This window comes from Ctenopharyngodon idella, chromosome 18 (genome assembly GCF_019924925.1).
Source record: "Ctenopharyngodon idella isolate HZGC_01 chromosome 18, HZGC01, whole genome shotgun sequence".
In the NCBI taxonomy this organism is placed as follows: domain Eukaryota; kingdom Metazoa; phylum Chordata; class Actinopteri; order Cypriniformes; family Xenocyprididae; genus Ctenopharyngodon; species Ctenopharyngodon idella.
Genome location: NC_067237.1, coordinates 23,934,969 through 23,959,375, shown reverse-complemented (window position 1 = coordinate 23,959,375; position 24,407 = coordinate 23,934,969). Strand labels below are relative to the sequence as shown.

Sequence of the window (24,407 nt, the reverse complement as noted above, 5' to 3'; positions counted from 1 at the left end):
ACATTGCCTGGTCTGATGAGTCTCGATTTTGCGGCATTCAGATAGTAGGGTCAGAATTTGGTGTAAACAACATGAAAGCATGGATCCATCCTGCCTTGTATCAACAGTTCAGGCTGGTGGTGGTAGTGTAATGGTATGGGGGATATTTTCTTGGTACACTTTGGGGCCCTTAGTACCAACTGAGCATTGTTTGTCCATCCCTTTATGATCACAGTGTATCATCTTCTGATGGCTACTTCCAGCAGGATAACGTGCCATGTCACAAAGCTCAAATGATCTCAAACTGGTTTCTTGAACATGACAGCGAGTTCACTATACTCAAATGGCCTCCACAGTTACCAGATCTCAATCCAATAGAGCCCCTTTGGGATGTGGTGGAACGGGAGATTCGCATCATGGATGTGCAGCCGACAAATCTGCAGCAACTGCGTGATGTTATGCCAATATGGTCCAAAATCTCTGAGGAATGTTTCCGGCACCTTGTTGAATCTATGCCATTAAGAATTAGGACAGATCTGAAGACAAAAGTGGGCCCAAACTGGTACTAGCAAAGTGTACCTAATAAAGTGGCCAGATATCTCATAGTATCTGCAGTTAAATATAGCTGCACTTTTTTATTTCTACAATCCACATTATTCATTATGACTTCAGTACAAGCAATACAATCATTTAAAATCATAACAGCATACTCCATATTTGATTACAGCCCTACACTTGTTTTCCACACGTTAATGTCTAGCAGTGTATTATCTGGCAATGCACCTTGGAGATAAGTGATGAAGTGTTGAGTTGATGATCACTTAGAGGTTAAGTTATCTTGGATATGTGTTGCCATTTTGACCTCAAATGGGCGGGCTGATGTCAGGATAAGACACAGAATGATTTTATGGACATTGGTCCTGACAACAGCGGTTAGGAAACAAGGTTTAGAGGGTTACTCATTTGTGGAGTGTTTCTGACGTTGCACGAACTACACGTGTCTCATCCGGTTGTGGACTTTTTCTAGATTTAGTTGAGACTGTGTATCCCTTTTTCCATGACATCATGGTCATGTGGAACGTGTCATTATTCTGTTACCAACACTGCTGCACTATATAATGGGTATTTGAATACAGAGTTCATTTAGAATCCAAACCCTTCAGGTTACTCAAAGATGCCGTTTTGGGATGGAAACTCAGGTGAGTTTTCGTCTCATTTCCAAGCTGATCAAGGAATGTTTCTGTTGTTTATAATTTAGTGTAACAAGTTTATCCAAAATTGATTTTACCACTAATTATCTTTTTTAAAAAAAGAGCAAACGTTGATGTTACGGTATGTTAATGTTAAGCCGTTGATGTTAAGCTGTAAAGAGATTTAAATCCTTATTTTTACAGTCATTTTCGCATTTTAAGGTTTATGCCGTTGTGTTGTCATGGCGACAAAGTTGTAATTTTTTAAATATACCAAATGTGCACCACTGGAAATTAAGTCCAGTACTAACTTGGATGACCTATTTTCTCTTGTTAACATGATAAATCGTAGTGCAACAGGTGATGTATTGTGATTCTGTGTAACATCATGATTGTGAAGTCATTTTCACTTATGCTTTCTCTATGGTGGTCACAGCCTAATTGTGGTTTGTGACATTAACACAGAAAGAGACAGTGGTACATCAGTATCTAAGCAACAAGAGCCCTCGCTGTATTCCTCATGTCCTGGTGTGACGCTCATGTTCTGTGTGCGCGAGTGTGTGCGTGCATTGATGCATGTGGAAATCATAGAGTGTTTTCATGTTTAGTGTTTATTTGAGGAGTTGTTTGTCAGGGGACCATGAACCCAGGCATCCCTGTCTCAAATGTCATTTCTGTCAGAAAAGGTCAAACAGTGCTGTGTAATTCATTCCTTTACAAGGTTCCAGCTTATTATAAAATTAGTTTTTCTTGTTGCAAATTATCTAATAATAATAATAAATAAACGCTAATAAAAATGTTTACTTTGAGGTTATATTATAATTTTAAGTTAAATGTATGAGTGTACTCAAGCATTTAACTTACTTATGCATTATGTACTCATTCATGTAGTGCGTGAATTGTATAAGGTTATTTTGTCATTTAACAACGGAGTCTGATACCCCTTCCCCCTCCGCTACGTAATTAAAGCTGCGACAGTTGAGTGCATGAAATGTCCAACGTTCCACACTTCGTTTTTTCCATTAATTTAGTGCATCATCCGGGTATTTAAAGTGCACTTTTTCTTTTTGGAATTTTCTGTGTGAACGCACTACTCACACTATTTGTACTTAAAAACATCACAGAGTAGTGCATAAGTATGCGAATTGGGACACACCTAAGCTAAAGCTAACTTGCTAACATGTTAACGATAGCATGGTATAGGCTAGCACTTGCTGAATGAGTACAGCAATATAAAGCATTTAACATACTTGCTCTCAAACCAAGCCGCATGAACCACTTTTCACCATGATGGTAACTCTCCAAAAACCCACATTAACAGAAACTCTTCTAAATTAGCATTCTAAACATTAATCACTACTAAATCTCCTACTTAACATTAATCTTGCACAAAAAAAAAAAAACATTATATCTGACCCTAGACCACAAAACCAGTCATAAGGGTAATTTTTTTTTTAAAATTGAGATTTATACATAATCTGTAAGCAGAATAAAAAAGCTTTCCATTGAGGTATGGTTTGTTAGGCAATATTTGGCCGAGATACAACTGTTTAAAAATCTGGAATCTAAGGATGCAAAAAAATCAAAATATTGAGAAAATTGCCTTTAAAGTTGTCCAAATGAATTCCTTAGCAATGCGTATCCACTCACAAAAATATATATATTTTTTTAAATATTTATGGTAGGAAATTTACAAAATATTTTCATGGAACATGATCTTTATTTAATATCCTAATGATTTTTGGCATAAAAGAAAAATCGATAATTTTGACCCATACAAGGTATTGTTGGCTATTGCTACAAATATACCTGTGTAACTTATGACTGGTTTTGTGGTCCAGGGTCACATATAACACTAAATTTTAGCATTTACTCTGCATTTCGAGTGCAATGTGCAAAGCATGCTGGGAAATTGAAATCCCAGCCTAGTTTCAGTTAAACTTAAGTTCGTCTAAATTAAAAGAAATAAGTTCATAAAACTCAAAACAATGAAACAGTTCAGTTTACTTGAAATATATAACTTCTGTAAACTAAATACTAAAATGCTAAATACTCATAAAAGTTCATTTAAGTGAACTAATTTGTTTAATTTAAGTTTGTCCTACTCAAACCAATTCATTATTTTGAGTGTTGGGGTTTATATATATATACATATATATATATATATATATATATATATATATATATATATATATATATATATATATTTTTTTTTTTTTTTTCTATTTTACCTTTTCAAATAGTTTTTTTTTAACCTTGTGAAGCCTGAACTATGAAATAATTGTCAAAAAACTAAACATCTTTAAAAAAAATTCTAAAAATGCATGTTTTTTTTGAGTATTTTATTTGATACATCAGGTTTTATGGCTTATATAGTAGGAGAATATTGAGCTCATACTCAAGGAGGAAAAAAAAAATTATTCAGCGGCCTAAAACTGAAAAAAAAAAAAAGCAATTTGGTGCAGTTGATGATATTCATGTGGCCAAAAAGTGAGATGAAGTTCTGATAGCTTATAATGTAAATCAATGAGATTTCACAGCAATAATATTACAGCAGAAAACTTACATAAAATGCATATAAATATCAGTTGTCACTCTCCCAATATTATGTCTTAGTAAGATGATATTTAAATGCTTAGTTTTATGATCAAAGCTCTTTAGTTTTTTATTGTATTATATTATACACATATAATGCATGTAAAAAAAATAAATGTTCCTCAAAAGCCATCATATTTGTTACTCACATTTTAACATGATTTTTCTAAAAATTATGTATGGATAATCAAGTAAACCTAAGTTGCATCAGTCCAGTGTTCATCTTGAAATATTACTAACAATATAAAATGTATTATTACTTTTACAGTAAAAAAACAAAACAAAAACTTGTGTACCACAACCTGAAGTGGAAGTCCTTTTACTTGCTAAAGATTAGAAACTATCAATCAGACAACAGAAGGCATGTAGTAGATTCTGCACAACAGGTTTTGATCATATTGTTCATTTAGAGGCCGTAGAAATTTGCAAATCAAATTTGATACAATTGGCTTTATAGCATTAATATTGCTGGAATATTGCTTTTTAAACAGAATTAGACATACAGTGAGTTCCAAAAGTCTGGTCAAAATGCCTCTATTTTGCATTAAAATTATATTATATCAACATAATAATTTGAGAGAAAATTTGATTTGAAAAACTGTTTAAAATTATACTGAGAAGTGAAATACTGTTTGGTTGCCCCCAGGGCGCGGGAGAGGAGGTACTCCCATCTCCATGGCCTATACTCTGGCCTCCGGCCCCGACGCGGGTCCTGCCATTGGGTCCCAGCACTGCATCACAAAGGTAGAGCTCTCCGTCTGTGGCTCCAACCTGCTGGACCGCGACGTGGCATCCAAGTCTGACCCTTTCTGTGTTCTTTTCCATGATGTGGATGGCAACTGGGTGGAGGTAAGGAGTGATGAAAAGCATTCATTTTCCACCTTACCTTCACAGATTAGTGGAGTTTTTGTGAATAACACAGGTTAAAATCTTGTGATCATTAGAAGATTGACATGCGAATATGAAAGAAAAGAAGATGGAATTGAGAGTGTTAGAAAACATGTAGAGATATCTTTGGGGACAAAAAGCACAAGTTGGAAGCATAGAAGCTGAAATAGCTGGCATGTAGGAAGCAAAATATAATACAAAAAAAATGAACTAAAGAGGAAAATAGGTTGCAGTGCGAGCACAGGCGTACCTGTACAGTCTCTACAGGACCGTGCCCTCGGCGGTCCAGTCATCACAGGCCAGTGCTGCCGGTCGGTAGGGCAAGCCAGCTCATGAAATCACTCTTCCACGGTACACTGTAACCATGGAAACACCAGGGGACAAACAAAGGAATGTGTTTGGAGTATAAAAATGCATGGTTAAATGCATTTTAGAACATGATGTGTTCAGGAATTCAGAACTCTAATAATAAATTACTAGATTTAGATAAATAATAAACAAAAATGCTGCCCAAGCTCTCAAGATTTCATGATCTGTACACCAGTAGCGATCGTCCATAATGCAAAATAATCTAATTTTTATTACTGTAATATTTAATAATACATCTAAATATATTTTTGTATATAAAGATATACTGCTGTGCTATCTTTAATTTATGCTGCCTTGAAGTTAATGTTTTTATTACACTAATATTTTATTACTTTATTACAATAATAAGAATATATTAAGGGTGAGTAAATTACAAATGACAAAAAAATAAAAACATTACAAATGATTACAAAAACAATTTATCAAAAATATAATGAGAACTTTTAGAACATTTTGTTTTTAATTGCCAGAAAAATAATGTTACAATTCCAAAAAATCATTATATTCCTAAAAATATGCTTTATTTTTTATGCAAAAATTATTATTATGATAATGGAGTGAGATGTAACTTGAGAATATTGGTAAATTAATCGACCAACATGATATATTGATATTGGTATATATATTATTCCCTCCTTCTGCTGAGACACGTCATGAAGAGAACAGATGCTGTTTCGAGGAGGATAGGGTGTTAACATTTTTGATTACAACATGAATTAAAAAAATAGAGATGTGCACAAAAAGTCATGTAGAAAAAACACTGCACCACTCTGTAAATAATAAGAAATGTCAATTTTGATTTCAGGGTGACTTATTAGCGGATATCCACATATTTGTATTACACCACTGAAAGACACATAATGAGTGCATAAAGTTGCACTATAGTTGGGTGTAAATTCTGTGAATCACGTCCTCTACTTGTATGTCATTTCAGCTGGCTCGAACGGAGACGGCCGTGAACAACCTGAATCCAGTATTTGGTGTGAAATTCCAGGTGGATTACCACTTTGAGGAGGTCCAGAAACTCAAGTTTGCCATGTTTGATGAGGACAAGTGCAGCACCCAGCTTTACGAACACGACTTTCTGGGCGAGTTCACCTGCACATTGGGAGTGGTACGGTAGCACTTTCATCAATCTTCTAGATCAATCTGCAGTATGATGTTTCAAATCACTTATTATAATCTTAAGCTTTTATGATCTTAGTTATGATAAACTAGCTCTCTGTATCGCCTCTACTTGTGCATTTATTGGGCCATCTGTTCTGTTTTAGATTGTGTCAAATAAGAAGCTACATCGACCACTGATTCTCGCTAATGGCAAGCCAGCAGGGAAGGGGGCCATCACAGTAAGACACCACATAACACACCATAGCAGACATATGCATTGATAGAGTTTGTACTGGAGCATCATGATATGCTCCGTTTGGTCTAGATAACAGCCCAGGAGTTATCAGACAACAGAATAATCACCCTAACCATGTGTGGGAGGAAGCTAGATAAAAAGGTAAGTTAAGAGGTTGTGATAACCATTCAAGCACTTTAAAAAGCACTTAGCGATAGAAGATGATGATGTTTCTGTTTGTGAATGTTTTTCAGGACTTTTTCGGTAAATCAGACCCCTATTTAGAATTCCATAAACAAGGGGATGATGGAAAATGGATGATGGTTCACAGAACAGAGGTAAGATGCTAAATAGACTCTATGTTGCTGATAATCTCATTTATATACAATTTTGTTCTACAGTTTTATCAGCTTGTGTTTCAGACTGTGTTAAAATAATAGCCATTTGTGTGTGTGACTTCAGGTCATTAAGAACACTTTGGATCCTGTATGGAAGCCTTTCACAGTGCCTCTAATCTCCCTTTGTAATGGAGATGTGGACAGAAACATCAAGGTGTGTGGTCTATATATTATGTACATATTATGCTATCTAGCTTTATAGTCTGTGTGTGAAGAGTCCCAGTAGAATTTAGTCTAGGTCATTTAATATAAACATAAAAACATCATGTTCTCCCTCAGTGTTTTTATGTGGATTTTAAATGCAACTTCCAAAAAATTATATGTAACTTTACAAATTAGATTATTATTGTAGGTGAAAAAACGGTTCACAATATTACTGTTTTACTCTAATTTGGATCGAATAAATGCAGCCTTGATGAGCAAAAGAGACTATCAAAAACTTTAGAATGGTAGTGTCCAAATTTATTACATCCAATCAAATCGCAGCTTTAGTAGACCATTTGTTACACTAAAAATAAAAGCATGATGATTGCTTGCTGTTGATTTTTTTATTTTTTTATTTTTTTTTATTTAAAAATCATCTTATCTCTCCCTGATGACCCAGAATGAATTCTACAAAACAGTTTTAATAGCCTCCATTCCCTTTAACATGTTCATACGTGTCACAACTCGCAATAAATGTGTGATGTCACAGGTGCTGTGCTACGATTACGACAACGACGGAGGCCATGACTTCATCGGCGAGTTTCAGACCACCGTTAACAAGATGAGCGAAGCACAGAATGCAGTGGAGGTGGGCTTGCCTTCAATTAACACTGTAGAGATTCATAATTTCCAGAATGTAGGAACTAAATGCGTGAAGTAAAGCTTGGCTCACATTAATGCCTGCCACTCTTGCGCCAGAATACTATGTGAGTACTAGCTATGCCTCATTATCTGGCATAATGAAGCTGAGAATTAGTGAGTGAGAGAGGGAGAGACAAGGAGAAAAGTGGTGGGAGGGAGAAACAGAGAGAGTAACTGGCTCTTTTGAGATGCAAATCGCTCTTATTTTACCACTGCCTTGTTTACCAGAACAAGCATTGTGTGTTGCCAGTCACACTTAGGCAGAACATGCGTAAATGTTCTCCTGGAGAAAGAGTTAGTGTACTAATTAACATCCTTACACTGTTTTCAGGTGCTGACATTCTGTTGCACACCCTTAGCTAAGAGATATGATGTATTTTGTGCCATGTTGTAAAGGAATGGAGCGCCCGCAGTGATTGTTACCCCTCGGTGTTCACATTTCACTCGAATGCTCACACTAGAATTCACAGATGATGCTGATACTTGTATTATCTTTTCAGGGGTGTGTTTCCTGTACAACGACATAACTCGCTGCTTAACTACCATAGTACGATGCATTATTGAACAAATCAACTAGCTAGTCACGACTGTTTCCCGAAACTGTATTGTCGCAAACCTGTCATTCAGCCATGTTGGTGAATGATGTCTCACAGGTGGAGTAATAACTTCTTTAAATGAATCTGTTGGAGATCGAATTAATGCTAGATTTTTTTTGCTATAAATTACGGATATGGTATCTGAGGACTAATTCTTATTTTTCTCAGTTATTTTGCTTTATTTCCAGATTCAATCATAGGCTCGTTCTTAGGTACATGCGCACTCTTCAAAAACATGCTTAAAATCTCTTGACAAAATAAAATATGTAAATGACATTTGTATATATTCGAAATAAAAGATATACATTATACTTATTATTGCTGCTTGTATGTATTATTGTTGCTTGCTTATTTTGCTTATTTTTTGATTTATTAAGTCCACATGTCATAAAAACAAGAAACTATGCTTCTAACCACAGCTCCAGAGCTGTCGTTCCAACCACGCAAGTTTGCGATGCAGTTTGCGAATGTTCGTTTGAACGATGGTTTCGGGAAACACCAAATCGTTGAACTATGCTAGTAACGACAGAACTTGCGATGTTAGTTGGCTAATGATGCTATTAAGAAATGCATCCCTGAATAAATAATGTTGCTGTATGGTAGCTTCTATACAAAAATATCTCAATTTTATGTCTCATATTTGCTTAAGAGAGACATCTTTAACATGGGTTCAAATAATGAAAGCTGTATATATATATATGTATATATATATATATAGACGCATATATACATAGTTCAGTCATGAAACTCTAGATGGCACAGGCTGATGGGTCCTTAACACAAGCTGATGATAATAATTACAGCATTAACTACTGGCACAAGCTGATTGGTTCATGTCACTTCTGCAGCCAATGAGCTTGTTGCTCACACATTTAAATGGCTGGTTACATTCACTATAGCAGTTTGCAGCGCGCTTCAGAGTTCTTCTAAAACCCTCCACCTTCCCCAGCTCCACCTGTATAGTTCTGCTATGGGTTATTGATATATGCTATTTGTGCAGCAGCACTATGTCTTACTCGCAGCAGCGTATCGGCGTATGTATTGGCAGTAGCAAGTTCCTGTACTTGCTCTGCAGCAGCAGCAATAATCAACAGCAGCAGCAATTCAGCAGCAGCGTACCAGATCTATTCTTCTAATACCAAATACATTATCATTGTCATATTCATTACCATGCTAAAAATCTTCAGAGAGTTCTCATGATTGAAATATATATATATATGCTGTCAATCGATCAATCGATTAAAAAATGTAACTAATTAATTGCATATTTTTCTGTAATTAATCGCAATTAATCACATCCTAACTTTAAAGTTAGAAACAACATAAACACAGTATATTTTAAATATTTGATTTATTTAGCAGATTTATTAGGCTGCTGTCACTTTAAGATCTGACGCACATGACACAGATCTGACACGCATCCGATGTCCTCACCACATTTTACGGTCATTTAAGATTTTATTTAACTCATTTAAGACTCTGCTTATGAGGATACTTGACAAACTGGGTATTTTGGCATACTTTTGTGTGGTTTTGTCCGCTCAAGCGTGAAAGAGAACTCAATGCGGTCGGCGCGCTGTTTGACGTGGCTTTCTGTGCGCATGAGTTGTGTGTTTTTTTTTTTCCCATAAAAAATAGAAATGATTTAAAGTGGACAATAACACTGCTTTCTGTTCACAGGTTGAGTTTGAATGCATTAATCCCAAAAAACAGAAGAAAAAGAGCTATAAAAACTCTGGGATCATAATTGTGAAGTCATGCAAGGTAAGAAAAATAAAAAGGGAAAGAAAATTCACACATTCGCTATACACAGGCAACAAAAAAAGCTGCATTAAATACATTCAGCTTGCACATTACAGCACCTTCCATGTTGTGGCTTATTTAATTACATTTATATTACAAATAAAAGGCCTTTAATTGTGGCTTCGCTGTAAGGACAGATTAGTTTAATGGTACTAAATCCCCTTTAAATAACATATATTAATATCAGCACAAAACACCTGTCACTCTTGCACCGTCACCGTTTAATCACCTCTACTGATGGATTCAGGCATTAAAACAGAACATGACTCAGTTGTTCTCACAAAATCTCTATCTGAACTCAACCATTTTACAACCTTTAGCTTAAGGGAATGTCAAAGGGTGGTTACGTGATGTATTTATGTGAATATAAGATGTGTTGCTGTATTGTTCCTTTGTTAGATTACGAGAAACTACTCCTTCCTGGACTACATTCTGGGTGGCTGTCAGCTCATGTTTACTGTGAGTATGATAACGTCACCTCTGGAATTGATTGTCTGTTTTTTTTCACAGATTTGAGGGGAGGGGGGTTCATGCATGCAAAATGCAAAAACATCATTTGTATGCAGATGATTTTGAAAATCTATTCTGTCACTGACAAAATTTCAGCTGAAAACCACAATGGCAGAATGCAATCAAGAAGGTTGTAAAGAGTCAGATTTGTATGGAGGATCCATTTGATGGTTTACATCACTAAATTTTGAGCAAATGATGGTTAAAGTCAAATTTGTTGAATGCGATACACTAAAAGCCTGTTTTCTTTCCGTACACTGTCCAGGTGAACAGGCTCTATATATGGTTCTTTTATGTGACTCAATTGCCTTCACCAATGTGATTGGTAAGAAATGATACAGAAAGTGAGTGAATTTCACAGGTTGCTATAGTTACAGTGTGCTGCAGTGTAGAGGTTCATGTCTCTCATTTCAAACTAAAGACAGAGAGAGACAGGGGGATGTAAAAGAGAGAGAGAGAGAGAGAGAGAGAGAGAGAGAGAGAGAAAGAGAAAGCGAGAGAAGCCACGAGAGCCTGAACAAAGGAAAGTGATTTCGATATCTTGTTTGCATGATGCACGGTTGTTTGTTGCCCTGCAGATTATGATAAGGTCTCACTATTTGCAGTTACTGTACAGATTATTATCATTTAAAAAAAATTCTCTAGCTGTTAAAAGGTTAGTTCATTCAAAAAAGAAAATACTGTCAACATTTTATTCATTCATAATATATTAAACATGTATGATTTACTGTCTTCTGTGAAAAAAACAAAGTTGAATGTGAGAACCAGATCAGTTTGATTCATGAATGAGTCATTCAGAATCATTCAGATTTTGATTCACTGAAAAAGTCTCACTCAAGAAAATGATTCGTTCATGAATCAGACATAACTACTTATTTTGTAAAAGCTCCAAGGGGACAGAATTAGGTTAAGCAAATGGTGGCAAAATTTAATTTTTTGGATGAACTGTCTCTTTAAAGGGATAGTTCACCCAAAAATGAAAAATCTGTCATGATTTACTCACCCTCAAGTTGTTCCAAACCTGCATGAATTTCTTTCTTCTGCTGACCACAAAAGAATATATTTTGAATAATATGGGTAACCAAACAGTTGATGGGCCCCATTGACTTCTATAGTATTTTTTTCACCATACTATGAAAGTCAAGGGAGCCCATCAACTGTTTGGTTTCTGGCATTCTTTAAAATATCTTCTTTTGTGTTCAGGAGAAGAAAGAAATGTATGCAGGTTTGGAACAACTTGAGGATGAGTAAATGATGACAGAATTTTCATTTTTGGGTGAACTATCGCTTTAAAGAGGTCCTTGAGTATGATTTCACTTTTTTAACTGTAGTTAGTGTGTAATGTTGCTGTTTGAGCATAAACAACATCTGCAAAGTTACGACGCTCAAAGTTCAGTGCAAAGAGAGATATTTTCATTTACAGAAATCACTCTTTTAAGGACTACAACAAACGGCTGGTAGGGACTACAAAGAGCTTCCTCCTGGGTTGGTGACATCACAAACCCCAAAATTTACATAAACCCTACCCCCGGGAACACGCAACAAAGGGCATGAGGCCATGATGGGCTGCAGAAGAGGAAGAGTTGTTGTTAGGCTGTAACACCGTTACTAGCAATCGTCATTTTGGCTGCGTAAGATTCTCCAACTTTGTTGTTGTTGAGCAACAGAAGCACAAGCTGTTAAAGCTCCGCCTTCTTCCAGAAAGGGGGCCGGGAGCAGCAGCTCATTTGCATTTAAATGGACACACACAAAAACGGTGTGTTTTTGCTCACACCCAAATAGGGGCAAATTTGACAAGCTATAATAAATGATCTGTGGGGTATTTTCAGCTGAAACTTCACAGACACATTCTGGAGACATCAGAGACTATATTACATCTTGTAAAAGGGGCACTATAGGTCCCCTTTAAGCTTTAAATATGGACAGTATTTGTAAAAACATTTAAACATTATCAGTCACTAATTTCTCCAGCATGTAGTTCCAGCGTAGTGTCATGGATTAGGCCATATACTGCTTTTCTGACTTAGTCTTAGAAGATCCATTGTGCAGGTAGGTGAGATCTTTAGAGCTACAGCTGTGATCTCAGTTCTCATTTCTTGTGCAGCTTCAGTGCAGCTGTTTACCAAGTGCTGCTGCTCAAAGCGTCTTTATAAAGGCAGTCGAGCTCAGGGTTCAATAGTGGGCAAACAGACTCCTGAATGCAGCATTCAGAAGAGATGTTTTCTCTTTATATTGAGGCTTTTAGAATTTTTCTCACCGTAGACCAGAACATTGGAAATTTCTGGAGAGGAGGACTGAGAAAGGCCTGCAGGTTATTTTTATTCATTTTGAAGTAGAAATGAGTTGCATTCACTAGGCTATATCTCATTGTAAGCTGTACTTCTTAAAGAAACAGTTGACCCAAAAATGAAAATTCTGTCATCATTTATGGTGCTATGGTGGAAGGGAAAGCAAAATATATCTTTTTTTTTTTTTTTTGATAAAAGAATGAAAGTGATTCTTCTTTTTTTTTTCATTTGAAATGAGAGTAAATGATGACAGAATTTTAAAATCTCTTTAATATACTTTGAAGGGCGTATAGTATATTCCACGACTCCATATTTATCTTTTGCAAAAAAGATACTCTCGCAAAGAAATAAAAAATGTGAATTTAACAGTTCTAACGGCCACACCAGAGAAAATATAGTAGGCATCACTTCGGTTTATACTCATGTGATAAACTTCACAGCTCAGTCACCCGGAGGCCATGACAGGCAATGTGAGGACGACTACAATAAAGGGCACCCTCATTCTGTCACCTCCTATTCCCTTCGCCCTATCATTTCCACCCTCTTCTCTTTCCTTTCCTTCATTAATCAGTTTTCAGCCTCAGGGGGAGTGATCATCCAGTGGTTAGGTGTGCTCTAGCAAGTGTGAAGGTTAGACACTGGTCTCTCTGCACTGGTAAATGTGTCTTGTAAGCATGTAGTCAGAGAACATGTCTCCTGGTTCATGACTGCCATAGGACAGAGCTATCAGATCTCAGCTTGAGCAGATCTGACTGTTCAACCTCCCTGGGTGATAACAACATCGCCTTTAGCTATGAGCTTTGATGCCACACTAACTGAGGGAAAAAGCTTATGAAATGCATCGTACTAACAGCTGCTTGTCTTTTTATATAGACCAGCCCAATTGGCACACATTAGCGTATTACATTGTGGATGTTTGTTTCTCCAGGTTGGCATCGACTTCACAGCGTCCAATGGAAACCCCAGGGAGCCGTCGTCTCTGCATTATATCAACCCAATGGGCAGCAACGAATATCTGTCTGCCATCTGGGCTGTAGGCCAGATCATCCAAGACTATGACACGTATGTAACAGTGCTTTTAATAAAAACACACTTTAAAGGTCTACATATGGCCACAAAAGCAGTGACTGGTAAAACAACACTTCTCCTTATTCACACTTCATGTCCACAGGGACAAAATGTTTCCTGCGCTTGGATTTGGGGCTCAACTCCCACCCGACTGGAAGGTGAGAAAAATTGTCCATAACTGTGTGTGCATTTGTGTCCATGTAGATTTATTTTTGTGCATCTCATACTTGTTGTCCTTTTAAATAATCAAATGGAATTGAATGCGAAAGCTTGCTAAAGCTTTCGGAAGTGTGAAATGGAAACAAGAATTTGAAGTGCAAGACAGAGAAAAGGCAGATAAAGAAAATGAATAATGCTCACATATCCCAGTGATTATGCAACTGTCATCCCATCTGCGTTGCCATGGATGCTGAAGTGAATACAAAGAAGTCTGAAGGGGGGATTTCACAAGGAATGAATTGCACCCACCGATAGCGGCGTTTATTTGCACACGTTGAGTTTGTTTTAGCACCTGATTCACTAAAAGGAATTATGCAAATGATGCCTAAAGTGCACTTATCTTTGGCACTTGTTGTATATATGCCTAGTAATAATGTTCTTCTCCATCATTTGATCATCATTTGATGAATAACTGCTGTCATGATCAATAGAAATTGTACACAAATATCGGTAATAAGCCTAATTTACATAAAAAGGAGGCATGTTTGTGCTAATAATTGTTAGTAAGAATAGTGAGAAATGTTTTTTGAGCTTCAAATCAGCATCTTAGAATGATTTCTGAATTATTATGGGTCACTGAAGACTAAAGTAGTTGGTACATTTTAAAATATATTAAAGTTACAATTGTAATAATATTTCACAATATTACTGTATTTTTGACCAAATATATGCATTCTGGGTGAGCATTATAGACTTCTTTTTTCAAAAAGCTTAGTGACCGCAAACTTTTGACCAGTAATATACATCATAAATATATTAAAAGTGCATTAGCTCTCTTTTAGTTGTCTTTGTTATCATTGTTCTTTTTCTCTATGTATTCCAGGTATCCCATGAATTTGCAATCAACTTTAACCCCACAAACCCTTTCTGCTCGGGTGAGGCTCACAAACCTTGTATTTTCAATTAACTTATTGTTCACGACTGTGTTGTCAAAAAACTGAAATTTTAAAAATGTGAAGATACCAGTATTTCCCCCTAGCATTTTGAGCGCTGTTGAGTGGATTCTTAAACACCTCTGATTGGCCATTGTGTTCAGGCACTCAACAGATACACGGGAGCACGGGAGCATTTGAAAGCAGCTTTTTAAACGATCCCTTGTGTATCTGTGTAAGCGCTCGGTGAAGAGCATCAAAGATGTCTATTTACAACAGGTTTTTGAAGCGTTGATCATTGTAGCCAATCACAGACATATCTGTTGAGCGCGTGAACACAATGGCCAATCAAAGGTGTTTAAGAATCCGCTCAACAGCGCTCAAAATGCTAGGGGGAAATGCTGGTATGGTCACATTTTTAAAATTTCAGTACCGTCTTGGTACCGAAGTCAGTACTTTTGACAACACTGATATATGATGGTGTTTTATATGCATGCAGGTGTGGAGGGGATCGTTGAAGCTTATTCTAACTGCCTGCCTCACATCCGCTTCTATGGACCCACCAACTTCTCCCCCATCATCAACCATGTGGCCCGCTTCGCTACCCAGGCCCTCCAACAGGAAACTGCCGCAGTAAGTGCCTAAAAGTTTGGGAGGAGCATGGTTTTTCTGGAGTGAAAGTAAGAAGGAAGTCTAGTTGGTTAAGCTAGTCTTGTGCTAGAAACCATTCATTGCTTGGATGGACTTCAATTTAACATTTAGCTTGTTTGGATTGGATAACTTGTACACTGATAAAATGATGGATTTATCAGATGACTCTTTGAAATGCTTGCCATCTGTTGGCCATGGCAGTCTCACACGTGAAGCTAAAGCACTTTGGAAATCCCTCTGGATGAGAGCATCTGCTAAATGTTTTAAATGCAAAAGTAAACGACTGTCTCATGCATTTTGCCTTCTGTCACTGTTTAGCAGTTTAACAGTTAGTGGCCACTCATTTAATGAACAAAAAGGCTTGTACTCAAGTCACAGACAGATGTGTGTGTGTGTGTGTGTGTGTGTGTGTGTGTGTCAGAGCAGTGCAGGATAACAAGTCTCCATTTAAAAGCCTCATTAGTCTTTTTAAATCCCATTACTTTTGTCAGCTTGGTCTGTAAGATTGAGGAAAAGGACTGGGGAAAAGCTGGAGTGGAACCACACCCACTGTAATTCTCTCCACTTAGAGAAGAACAGTATTACTCTCTATTCCCCCTCAGACGTTGAGTGGAAACTGTGAAACTCCTCGGTTTCCTAGATATGTGCAACATTTGAGCGAGGCACAAGTGAGCAGACTAGGGCTCGCTCTCTTCTGCGATAGCACAATGTGTCTGTGTTTCATCAGGCAGGGTGTTCCAGCAACTTTCCACTTGTGAAGTTTAGCTCACTCTGTTAACTTCCTGTTAGCATGTGCAAAATTTGCTTCACTCTCACTGTGGCTTTTGCAAGTACCTCTTGGCTCTAGCTGATTCTAAGCTAGCAATTTTGAATTAATTGCTAACCTAATCAACTGTAGAATGATTTTTTTTTCTTTGAAATGTTTTAAATTCACATACTTTGAAAATCTCTCACTTTATCTGCAGCACTGACACTTTTAATGTTAAACTGACTGTTTGCTTCACTGTACTCAAGTACATACAATAATGAAAATTCTGTCATCATTTACTCCCCCTCATGTCGTTTCAATATTGTATGACTTTCTTTTGTGTGGAGTACAAAAGGAGAAGTTAAGCTGGATGTATTGGCTGTTCTGAAATAAAGGGGGTGGTGAGTGTCAAGTTCAAAATTTGCATCATAGAAGAAGAATAAATTTTAAAACACAAACCTTTCCACCTCAGCACTCAAATCTCATGTTATGTTACTGACATGCCAAATTTGAGTAACATGGACTACTTTTATGTCCTTTCAGGAGCTTGATAGCCTCTAGCCACCATGCATTATTACACTGACGTTGAAAAAAATGTTGGGGTCAGATTGATCAAAAATGAGAGTAAAGACATTTATAATGTCACAAAAGATTTATATTTCAAATAAGTGCTGTTCTTTTGAACTATTTATCAATGAATCCTGGAAAAAATATCCACAAAAATATTAAGCAGCCCAAGTGTTATTTATGTAAACCACAGAATTAAAAAAATCTCACAATTCAGACTTTTTTTCTCACGATTGCGAGTTATAAAGTCAGAATTGTGGGATATAAATTCACAATTGTGAGAAATGATATAAACTCGCAATTCTGACTTCTTTTCTCAGAATTGTGAGATATAAACTTGCAATTGCAAATTATGAATTCCAGTTCTGAGGGGAAGAAAAGACTGACTTTTTTTTCAGAATTGCGAGTTCAGTTTATATCTCACAATTCTGACTTTATAACTTGCAATTCTGAGATAAAAGTCAGTTAGAGATGTTTTAGAATTGTGAGATAAAAAGTCACAATTACCTTTTTTTTTATTTTTTAGTCAGTGGTGGAAACAAGCTTCCATAGTTATTAACATTGATAATAATAAGAAATGTTTCTTGAGTGCCAAATTAGCAAATTAAATGATTTCTAAAGGATCATGAGACACTGAAGACTGGAGTAATGATGCTGAAAATTCAGCTTTGCCATCACAGGAATAAATTACATTTTAAAATGTATTAAATAGAAAACTATTATTTTAATTTGAAATAATAATTCACAATATTAGTGTTTTTACTTTATTTTTGATCAAATAAATGAATTGGTGAGCATAAGAGAGTTCTTTCAAAAACTTCTGAACGGTATAGTTTATATCAAAAAAGTCTTGTATAATAGCTTCCAGTATGGAGTTGAACCATGGAGCCATCTTTAAGTCATATGGAAATCCCATTTTTCTGCATTTGTATTCACAGAGAGGTTGTGTATGCAGATGGAAAAGAAGTCAGTTATCCAGCCTGTGTTGTGTGTGTGGGATGGGTGTGTCTGTGTGGTTGTTTGCTGTCGTAATAGGCAGCAGGACTGACCCTGGCTCAGCAGAGTCTAATTGCTCCATAAGACACTCACAAAATGTGCCTTCGGTTGTTAGTTCAAAGTCTGTTGAGGGGCTTTGAACAGCACAGAGCACACAATTTCTCCTGCTCTTATTATCAGCCCTGTGGAAAACAACCATTAAAATCCCTTTTCAATTAGAGCTATTTATAGTTGATTCAGCGAACAAATGTTCTCTCTTTTTCCCCAGTTGTTCTTGGGTTTTAATGACTAATGAGGCTGCACCCTCAGGTCTGTTCTGTGTACAGGCCAGCAGCAAGGCCAGCTTCAGAGGAGAAGGAGAGCGGAGCGACGCGTTTCTGTTGTTGCGAGGGAGCAAGGCTACACAGAATGCCAGTGCAGTCATCATATCGATGATTGGCATGACACACAGATGTGCTCCATTAGAGAAATTGATTAGAACATTTTTTAACATAAAATTTTAAATGTTTAAATAAATTGGTGTATAAACAAATAAAATAAATTAAAAATACAGTAAAAACACTAATATTGTGAATTATTATTACAAATTAAAATAACTGTTTTCTAATTTAATATATTTATTTTAATATATTTTAAAATGTAATTTATTCCTTTGATGGTAAAGCTGAATTTTCAGCATCATTACTCCAGTCTTCATTGTATATATATATATATATATATATATATATATATATATAAAATTGGTGAATAAACAAATAAATAAATGGGTGACTTGCATGAAGCCTCTTAAGTACAAGCATTTTTTCAATGTATTTTAATTTATTCCTGTGATGGTAAAGCTGAATTTTCAGCATCATTACTCCAGTCTTCATTGTATATATATATATATATATATATATAAAAATACAGTCAAACCAAAAATTATTCAGACATTTTTTATATATTTTTACTAGTGGGTGCAGGACACTATAGTTCATTTATGTAAGTGAGGATAGCAAAATAAAGTAAACTGTGACATATTATACCCAAAATTTCTTCATACAGTGGACTACCAGTAAAATTGATAAAAATTTGGAACCAAAGACACTTTGACCTGACCATGTTTTGCTTAAGTGTTATCTGGCATAATTAAGATTAATTTTTTTCTGACACAGTTTAACTCTTGTCATATTTTATTACCATTTTTTAAACTATAGTGAATAAACTGTATTAATGAATAAAATGTTCAAGGTGTCTGAATAAATTTTGGTTTGACTATATATATATATATATATATATATATATAAAATAAAATTGCCATAAATTATAATAATAATAATACATAAGTTAATAAGTAATATTTACAAAAAAGTAGAATGTCAAAATGCTTATGAAGAGTTTGAGAAAAAAACTTAACTATCCTAAAAAAATTCTTCATTGTCTTTCAGCAAAACAATTATTTTTCTCATTGGAATTTGGGGCGAAATAAGACCTGGACATGTTTTCTTGGGATTCACCCAAAATGTTTTATGTAATGAATTACAACCGACTGCGCCTTTAAAACAACTCAGCTGCTTACAGGGTTAAAATAAATGAAAATAAAACAATGAGAGCCAATGAAATATGTCATTTACATAGCGCAATCACTCCCGGTGCTCAATAAAAACATCATGTCAATCAAAACTGGTGGCAGATCATGAGCCGAGGAGAGTGCTGAACTCACACTTCTTAACCAAACGCTTGGCCTGGAAGGAAAACTTAATAGTTGGTTATTATTTAACCTCCTTCAGGAGGGCCTAGAGCGCTTTCTATCCCTAATTGCACCCTGTCACCTCTAAAAGATAAAAATGGGTAGTGAAGAGAGATAGAGAAGAATAGAGCCTTAATGCAGTAGGAGGAAGATAGCGCTGTGGGCTTGCAGCATCTCTTAAAGCAGAAGTGGTTTTATGAACTCTTCAAGTCATTAATTGTTTTCACTACAACTAAATGGCCAAGAGGTCACAGGGACATATTTTATACCAATTCATGCAGACATTTAAAGCTGAAGAAGAAACTTCCAGAGAAAGGTTTTCAGAACAAGAAATGTGGTTTCACAAAGCGCCGCATTATGGGTGTGTAAATTTTGTGCTAGAACACTTGATGAGGCAATCAATCAATTTTATGTGTCTGTAAATATACAATTAAGCGGCGTATATGTCTCTGCTCTGCGCTAATGAGCCTGTCTGTTAGCACATCAAAAGCTCAGACTTCAGAGGCCACAGCAGGGAGGAAGAGGTCGCTGTCATACACAGTCCACTGCTGGTGACGCTGGGCAGATACCGCAAGAAGCCCAGCAGCTAGCAGATACTAACTGTGTTTAAGCCTGTCCAAACAGTGTCTTTGTAAAGGTTAGGGAATCCAAACGAATTAGGATTGTGCATCAACACGTTTCCTGCAGTATCTTGTGGGTTATTTGTTGGTTATTTGGATGGTAAGTGGTAAGACAGCTTGTGTGATTTTGTTATGTTCTGAGTGCGTATATTTAGGATGGTAAACACAGTGCATACAGGAAGTGTTGCCCACAGTGTCTCAGCAATACAGTATGGTGGTTAGGGCAGGGGGCACAGCCTCGTTCCTTGTTCCGTTACGCATGACTGTACTGCTCATTTGGTCATAATACACCTAAGGGAAGATGGCATGGTCTTGAATTTCTTCTATTTCTGTTTCAGATGAATGTCTACTTTTTATGTTGCCTTCTTGCTAATAATATTCAGTGATCTCTTGCATAATCCAAATAACTTCTTTGGAGCATTTTTAAGAATATATGAGTGGTTTTTGCCTGTGCAAAAATCGCCACCATGATGGTAGTGTGCTCTGGGTACTTGCCTTAGTAAGCACCACTATTATGCCATAGACTGCATAAGTGATTCAGTAGCAAGCGAGGGAACACTTTAGCATGGTGTTTCATTATGCAATGCTTTTTTGAGGCCCTTGACTCAAAGATTAGTTGTACACAAGAATGTGTACTGTGGTAAATACTTGTTTTCTATCTCAGCTCACCACAGTGAAAAAATAAAGAACAATTTCTTGCGCGGTATGCCTATTTAGGTCACATCACCAGCTAAATTTAAGGCCAATTAGCTTTTAGATCGGCCTCTAAAGCCCCAGTTCCTATGTGTAACTTTTGTTATGGCAGATCCAACTTTCTTCTTTCAGAGTGTGTGTAGTAAGGCTGGACTCCTGGAGGAAGTATTGAAGTATTGTGGCTATGAATTATGGCTTGAGAGACGGGCAGCGCTCCATGCTAAGTGTTACTGTCAGAGAAGAGCTGCCACGGAGAGCAGGAGGAAAGGAAAGTGACAGCGTAAATCCCTCCACACATCTACTCCAGCTCCCCTTCTGTCTGCCTGTTTTGTGTGGGGGGAGGGCGGTGAATTTCAGCACATCAACGTATCTTATTTTCCTTCACTCTGTCTTTGTATCTCGAGTAAACTGTCGGATTTGGGACTAGATGAAATATCTGTCATTAGCAGCTCTTGCTAAATACTGTTGTTCATAATTAAGGGTTAGAGGTTTTTCAAAACGTCAAATCATTGAGCTTGGGCTTTTCTAAGCGATTATATATACGATTTTCACCAGGCGGATGATAAAAAGGGCAAAAAACCTTTAAACATTTATATTAAGCAGCATGGAGTCCATATCTAAGGCATTGAAAACATTTTTACTTGGGTAAATAAACCCCCCAAACACCCTAGCAACTGCATAGACTTAGCAACCACATAGTAACATCCTAGCAACTATCCCAAACAACTTAGCAAATTACCCATGTCTACCCATGTCCATGTCTATGGCCTAAAAAATCATAGAAATGTCTCTTGGGACTTAAGTAAAGCACCCAGAACACTAGCAAATCTGCTAGCAACCACCTAGAACACCGAGCAACAGCACAGGAAATACACCAAATATCTTGTGGAAATGCATAGTAACCCCCTAGCAACTACCCCAAAAACCTTAGCAATGCCATAGCAACCATACAGCCACCAGAGCTTTGTGTACTCCTTATCTAGGTCCAAGAAAATCATAGAAAAGTCTCTTTTGACTTTAGTAAGTAAACCCACAAAACACCCTAGCAACTGAATAGCAACATCCTAGCAACACTTTAGCAATGTCCTAGCAAATACCCAGTGCCCTAGCAACCACCCAATGCCCTAGCAATCACCTAGAACACTCTAGCATCTACCCCAAATGCTTTAGCGACTGCATAGAAACACCCTAGAAACTACCCCAAACACCTTAGCAAACAACCAGAGCACATTGTGAACCCCATATCTAGGGCTTAGAAAATCATAGAAAAGGCTCTTTTGACTTGGGACTTTGGATAAGTAAACTCACAAAAAGCCCTAGCAAATGCATAGAAATGCCCTAGCAACCACCCAGAACACCTTAGCGATATCCTAGCAACCACATAGCAACTACGTCAAATGCTTTAACAATCATATAACAACACTTTAGCAGTACTCATTGTGGCGTCGGATTCTGCATGGGCAAACCCAACAATTTTCTCCGAAAATGTAAAAATCAAGTTGCATTTACAGTATCTGAGCCTCTGCTTTCGAACTGTTTGATTTAACAAGGTGATTCCAGGAAATACACAAAATTTGGTGCATGTGCTATTAAAGAGTACAGCACTGTAATGAAGAGATATGTGAGCATGTGACCTTCAACAGGCTCCTTTTATAGTTTCCCCTTCTTCTTTTGCAGCAATACTTCACGCTACTGATTATTACTGACGGAGTGATCAGCGACATGGACGAAACACGTCACGCTATAGTGCAAGCCGCCAAGCTGCCCATGTCCATCATTATCATCGGGGTGGGCAATGCCGACTTCACCGCCATGGAGTTTCTGGATGGAGACAGCAGCGCTCTGCGCTCCTACACAGGAGAGGAGGCGGTCCGAGACATCGTGCAGTTTGTCCCATTCAGGGACTTTCGCAATGTGAGTGTTTCTCACTCTTATTTCCTCTTTCACCTGATTTCTTGATTCGACACTGGTTTAGTTATATAAAGGTACTGTCACAGGGTACATGACGCAATGCTTTAAAAATGGTTATCTAAATGTCAGGTCAAAAAGTCTTTATTGAGCAGCATTAAACTCTCAATATTATGCAGATGAATCGACCCAGAGGCTTTAGCTTACGCATATAATCAATATTTCTGTTGCCACAGACCTCTGGATAGTTTCTTGTTGTTCTGAAGTGAGTCCAATCCTGGATCACGTATGTAAACAGAATCTTCAGTAGGAGTGCGAGTAGGCGGTCTGTGGGCCATGTGATTTCCTCAACAGCAGGAGGGAACGGGCAGCACTGCCTCATTTAGGCTCCATTCAGAGGAAATTAAAATTCATTTAGCTTAGAAAGAATATGGAAGGAAACGGTGCCAACATTCACCGCCACGCAACCAAACGTGTCTGCCATTTCTTCGTTTTCATTACATGGAAGTGGATTTAACAATCTAACAAGTGCCCACTGCCAGCGTGTACTTAAATATGCATCCTCAATGATGTCGTTGCGTGTGTTTGTTGTTCTCGCAGGCTCCGAAGGAAACTTTAGCCAAATCCGTATTGGCAGAGCTGCCGCAACAGGTCACACAGTATTTCAAACAGAGGAACCTGTCGCCTAGCAACACAATGCCGGAATAAGAGCTGGAGGCCTGAAGTTCACACTGCATGTTGCCAAAACCTGCTAACTGTTTACAAACCCCCCCTTGACCAATTCAATGGACAAAGTGCATGTTTTTTCTGTACATAAGTGTTTTTAGTAAATGTTTTTATTTATTGGTTTATATATATAAATATATATATGTATGACAAATTATTGATTGAAATGCAATGGCCATTTGTGTGTCTGTCACAAAATATGTAACAGTATTTGGCTGAATGTAACTTTATACTACCGTTTTCTGTGTTTTAATAGAAGTTAAAGCTAAACAGTAACTTTTATGTAGTGATTTGTATTTAGTGATGATCGTATGGTGCCATGGTCAAGGTGGTGTTGTTGATTTTGTACAGTTTTATCAGTTGTTTATGTTCCACTCAGGTCAATAAATTTCATTTGAGAAAATAATGACTGGCGCACACATCACATGATGCTCAAACGCATTGATTCCAAGGCTTTAGATCTGATTAGAGCTTTAGTTGTGAAAATGCAGCAGGTTGTTAGTGAATCACAACAACACCTTCAAGTAACAGAAATAGTGTTACTGTAACACTATTTCTAAGTAATCAAGCACTGCTGTTCTTTTAGAACACTTTGCATTGACCACATTTATTTAAAAGGGCTAGTTCACACAAAAAAAAAAACACAAAAAAAAATCCTTACATTTATTTAGCGCTTTTCTGGGTACTCAAAGCGCTTTACATATGGAAGGGAGAATCTCCTCAACCACCACCAATGTGCAGCATCCACCTGGATGATGCGACGGCAGCCATATTGCGCCAGAACGCCCACCACACACCAGCTTATT

At 37.0% G+C, this 24,407-nt stretch overlaps 1 protein-coding gene across 1 annotated transcript; it reads left to right on the top strand.

Moving 5' to 3' along the window:
- Positions 1–1,030: 1,030 nt before the first annotated feature.
- cpne2 (copine II) lies at positions 1,031–24,007 on the top strand. Its single transcript, XM_051869534.1, has 16 exons — positions 1,031–1,178; positions 4,411–4,613; positions 5,956–6,135; positions 6,293–6,367; positions 6,454–6,525; positions 6,618–6,701; positions 6,826–6,915; positions 7,456–7,554; positions 9,884–9,967; positions 10,406–10,465; positions 13,733–13,866; positions 13,976–14,030; positions 14,915–14,966; positions 15,463–15,596; positions 22,645–22,881; positions 23,476–24,007. The coding sequence occupies exons 1-16, from the start codon at positions 1,154–1,156 to the stop codon at positions 23,581–23,583; spliced, it is 1,692 nt and encodes a 563-aa protein (XP_051725494.1). The 5' UTR covers positions 1,031–1,153; the 3' UTR covers positions 23,584–24,007.
- Positions 24,008–24,407: the final 400 nt, after the last annotated feature.

What these genes read in the sequence shown, in the direction of transcription:
- cpne2 (XM_051869534.1), top strand. Translation starts at nt 1,154, where the DNA reads ATGCCGTTTTGGGATGGAAACTCAG. An exon ending in TGGATGGCAACTGGGTGGAG is followed by an intron (nt 4,614 to 5,955) that starts GTAAGGAGTGAT and finishes ATGTCATTTCAG; the next exon opens with CTGGCTCGAACGGAGACGGC. An exon ending in GGAGGAAGCTAGATAAAAAG is followed by an intron (nt 6,526 to 6,617) that starts GTAAGTTAAGAG and finishes AATGTTTTTCAG; the next exon opens with GACTTTTTCGGTAAATCAGA.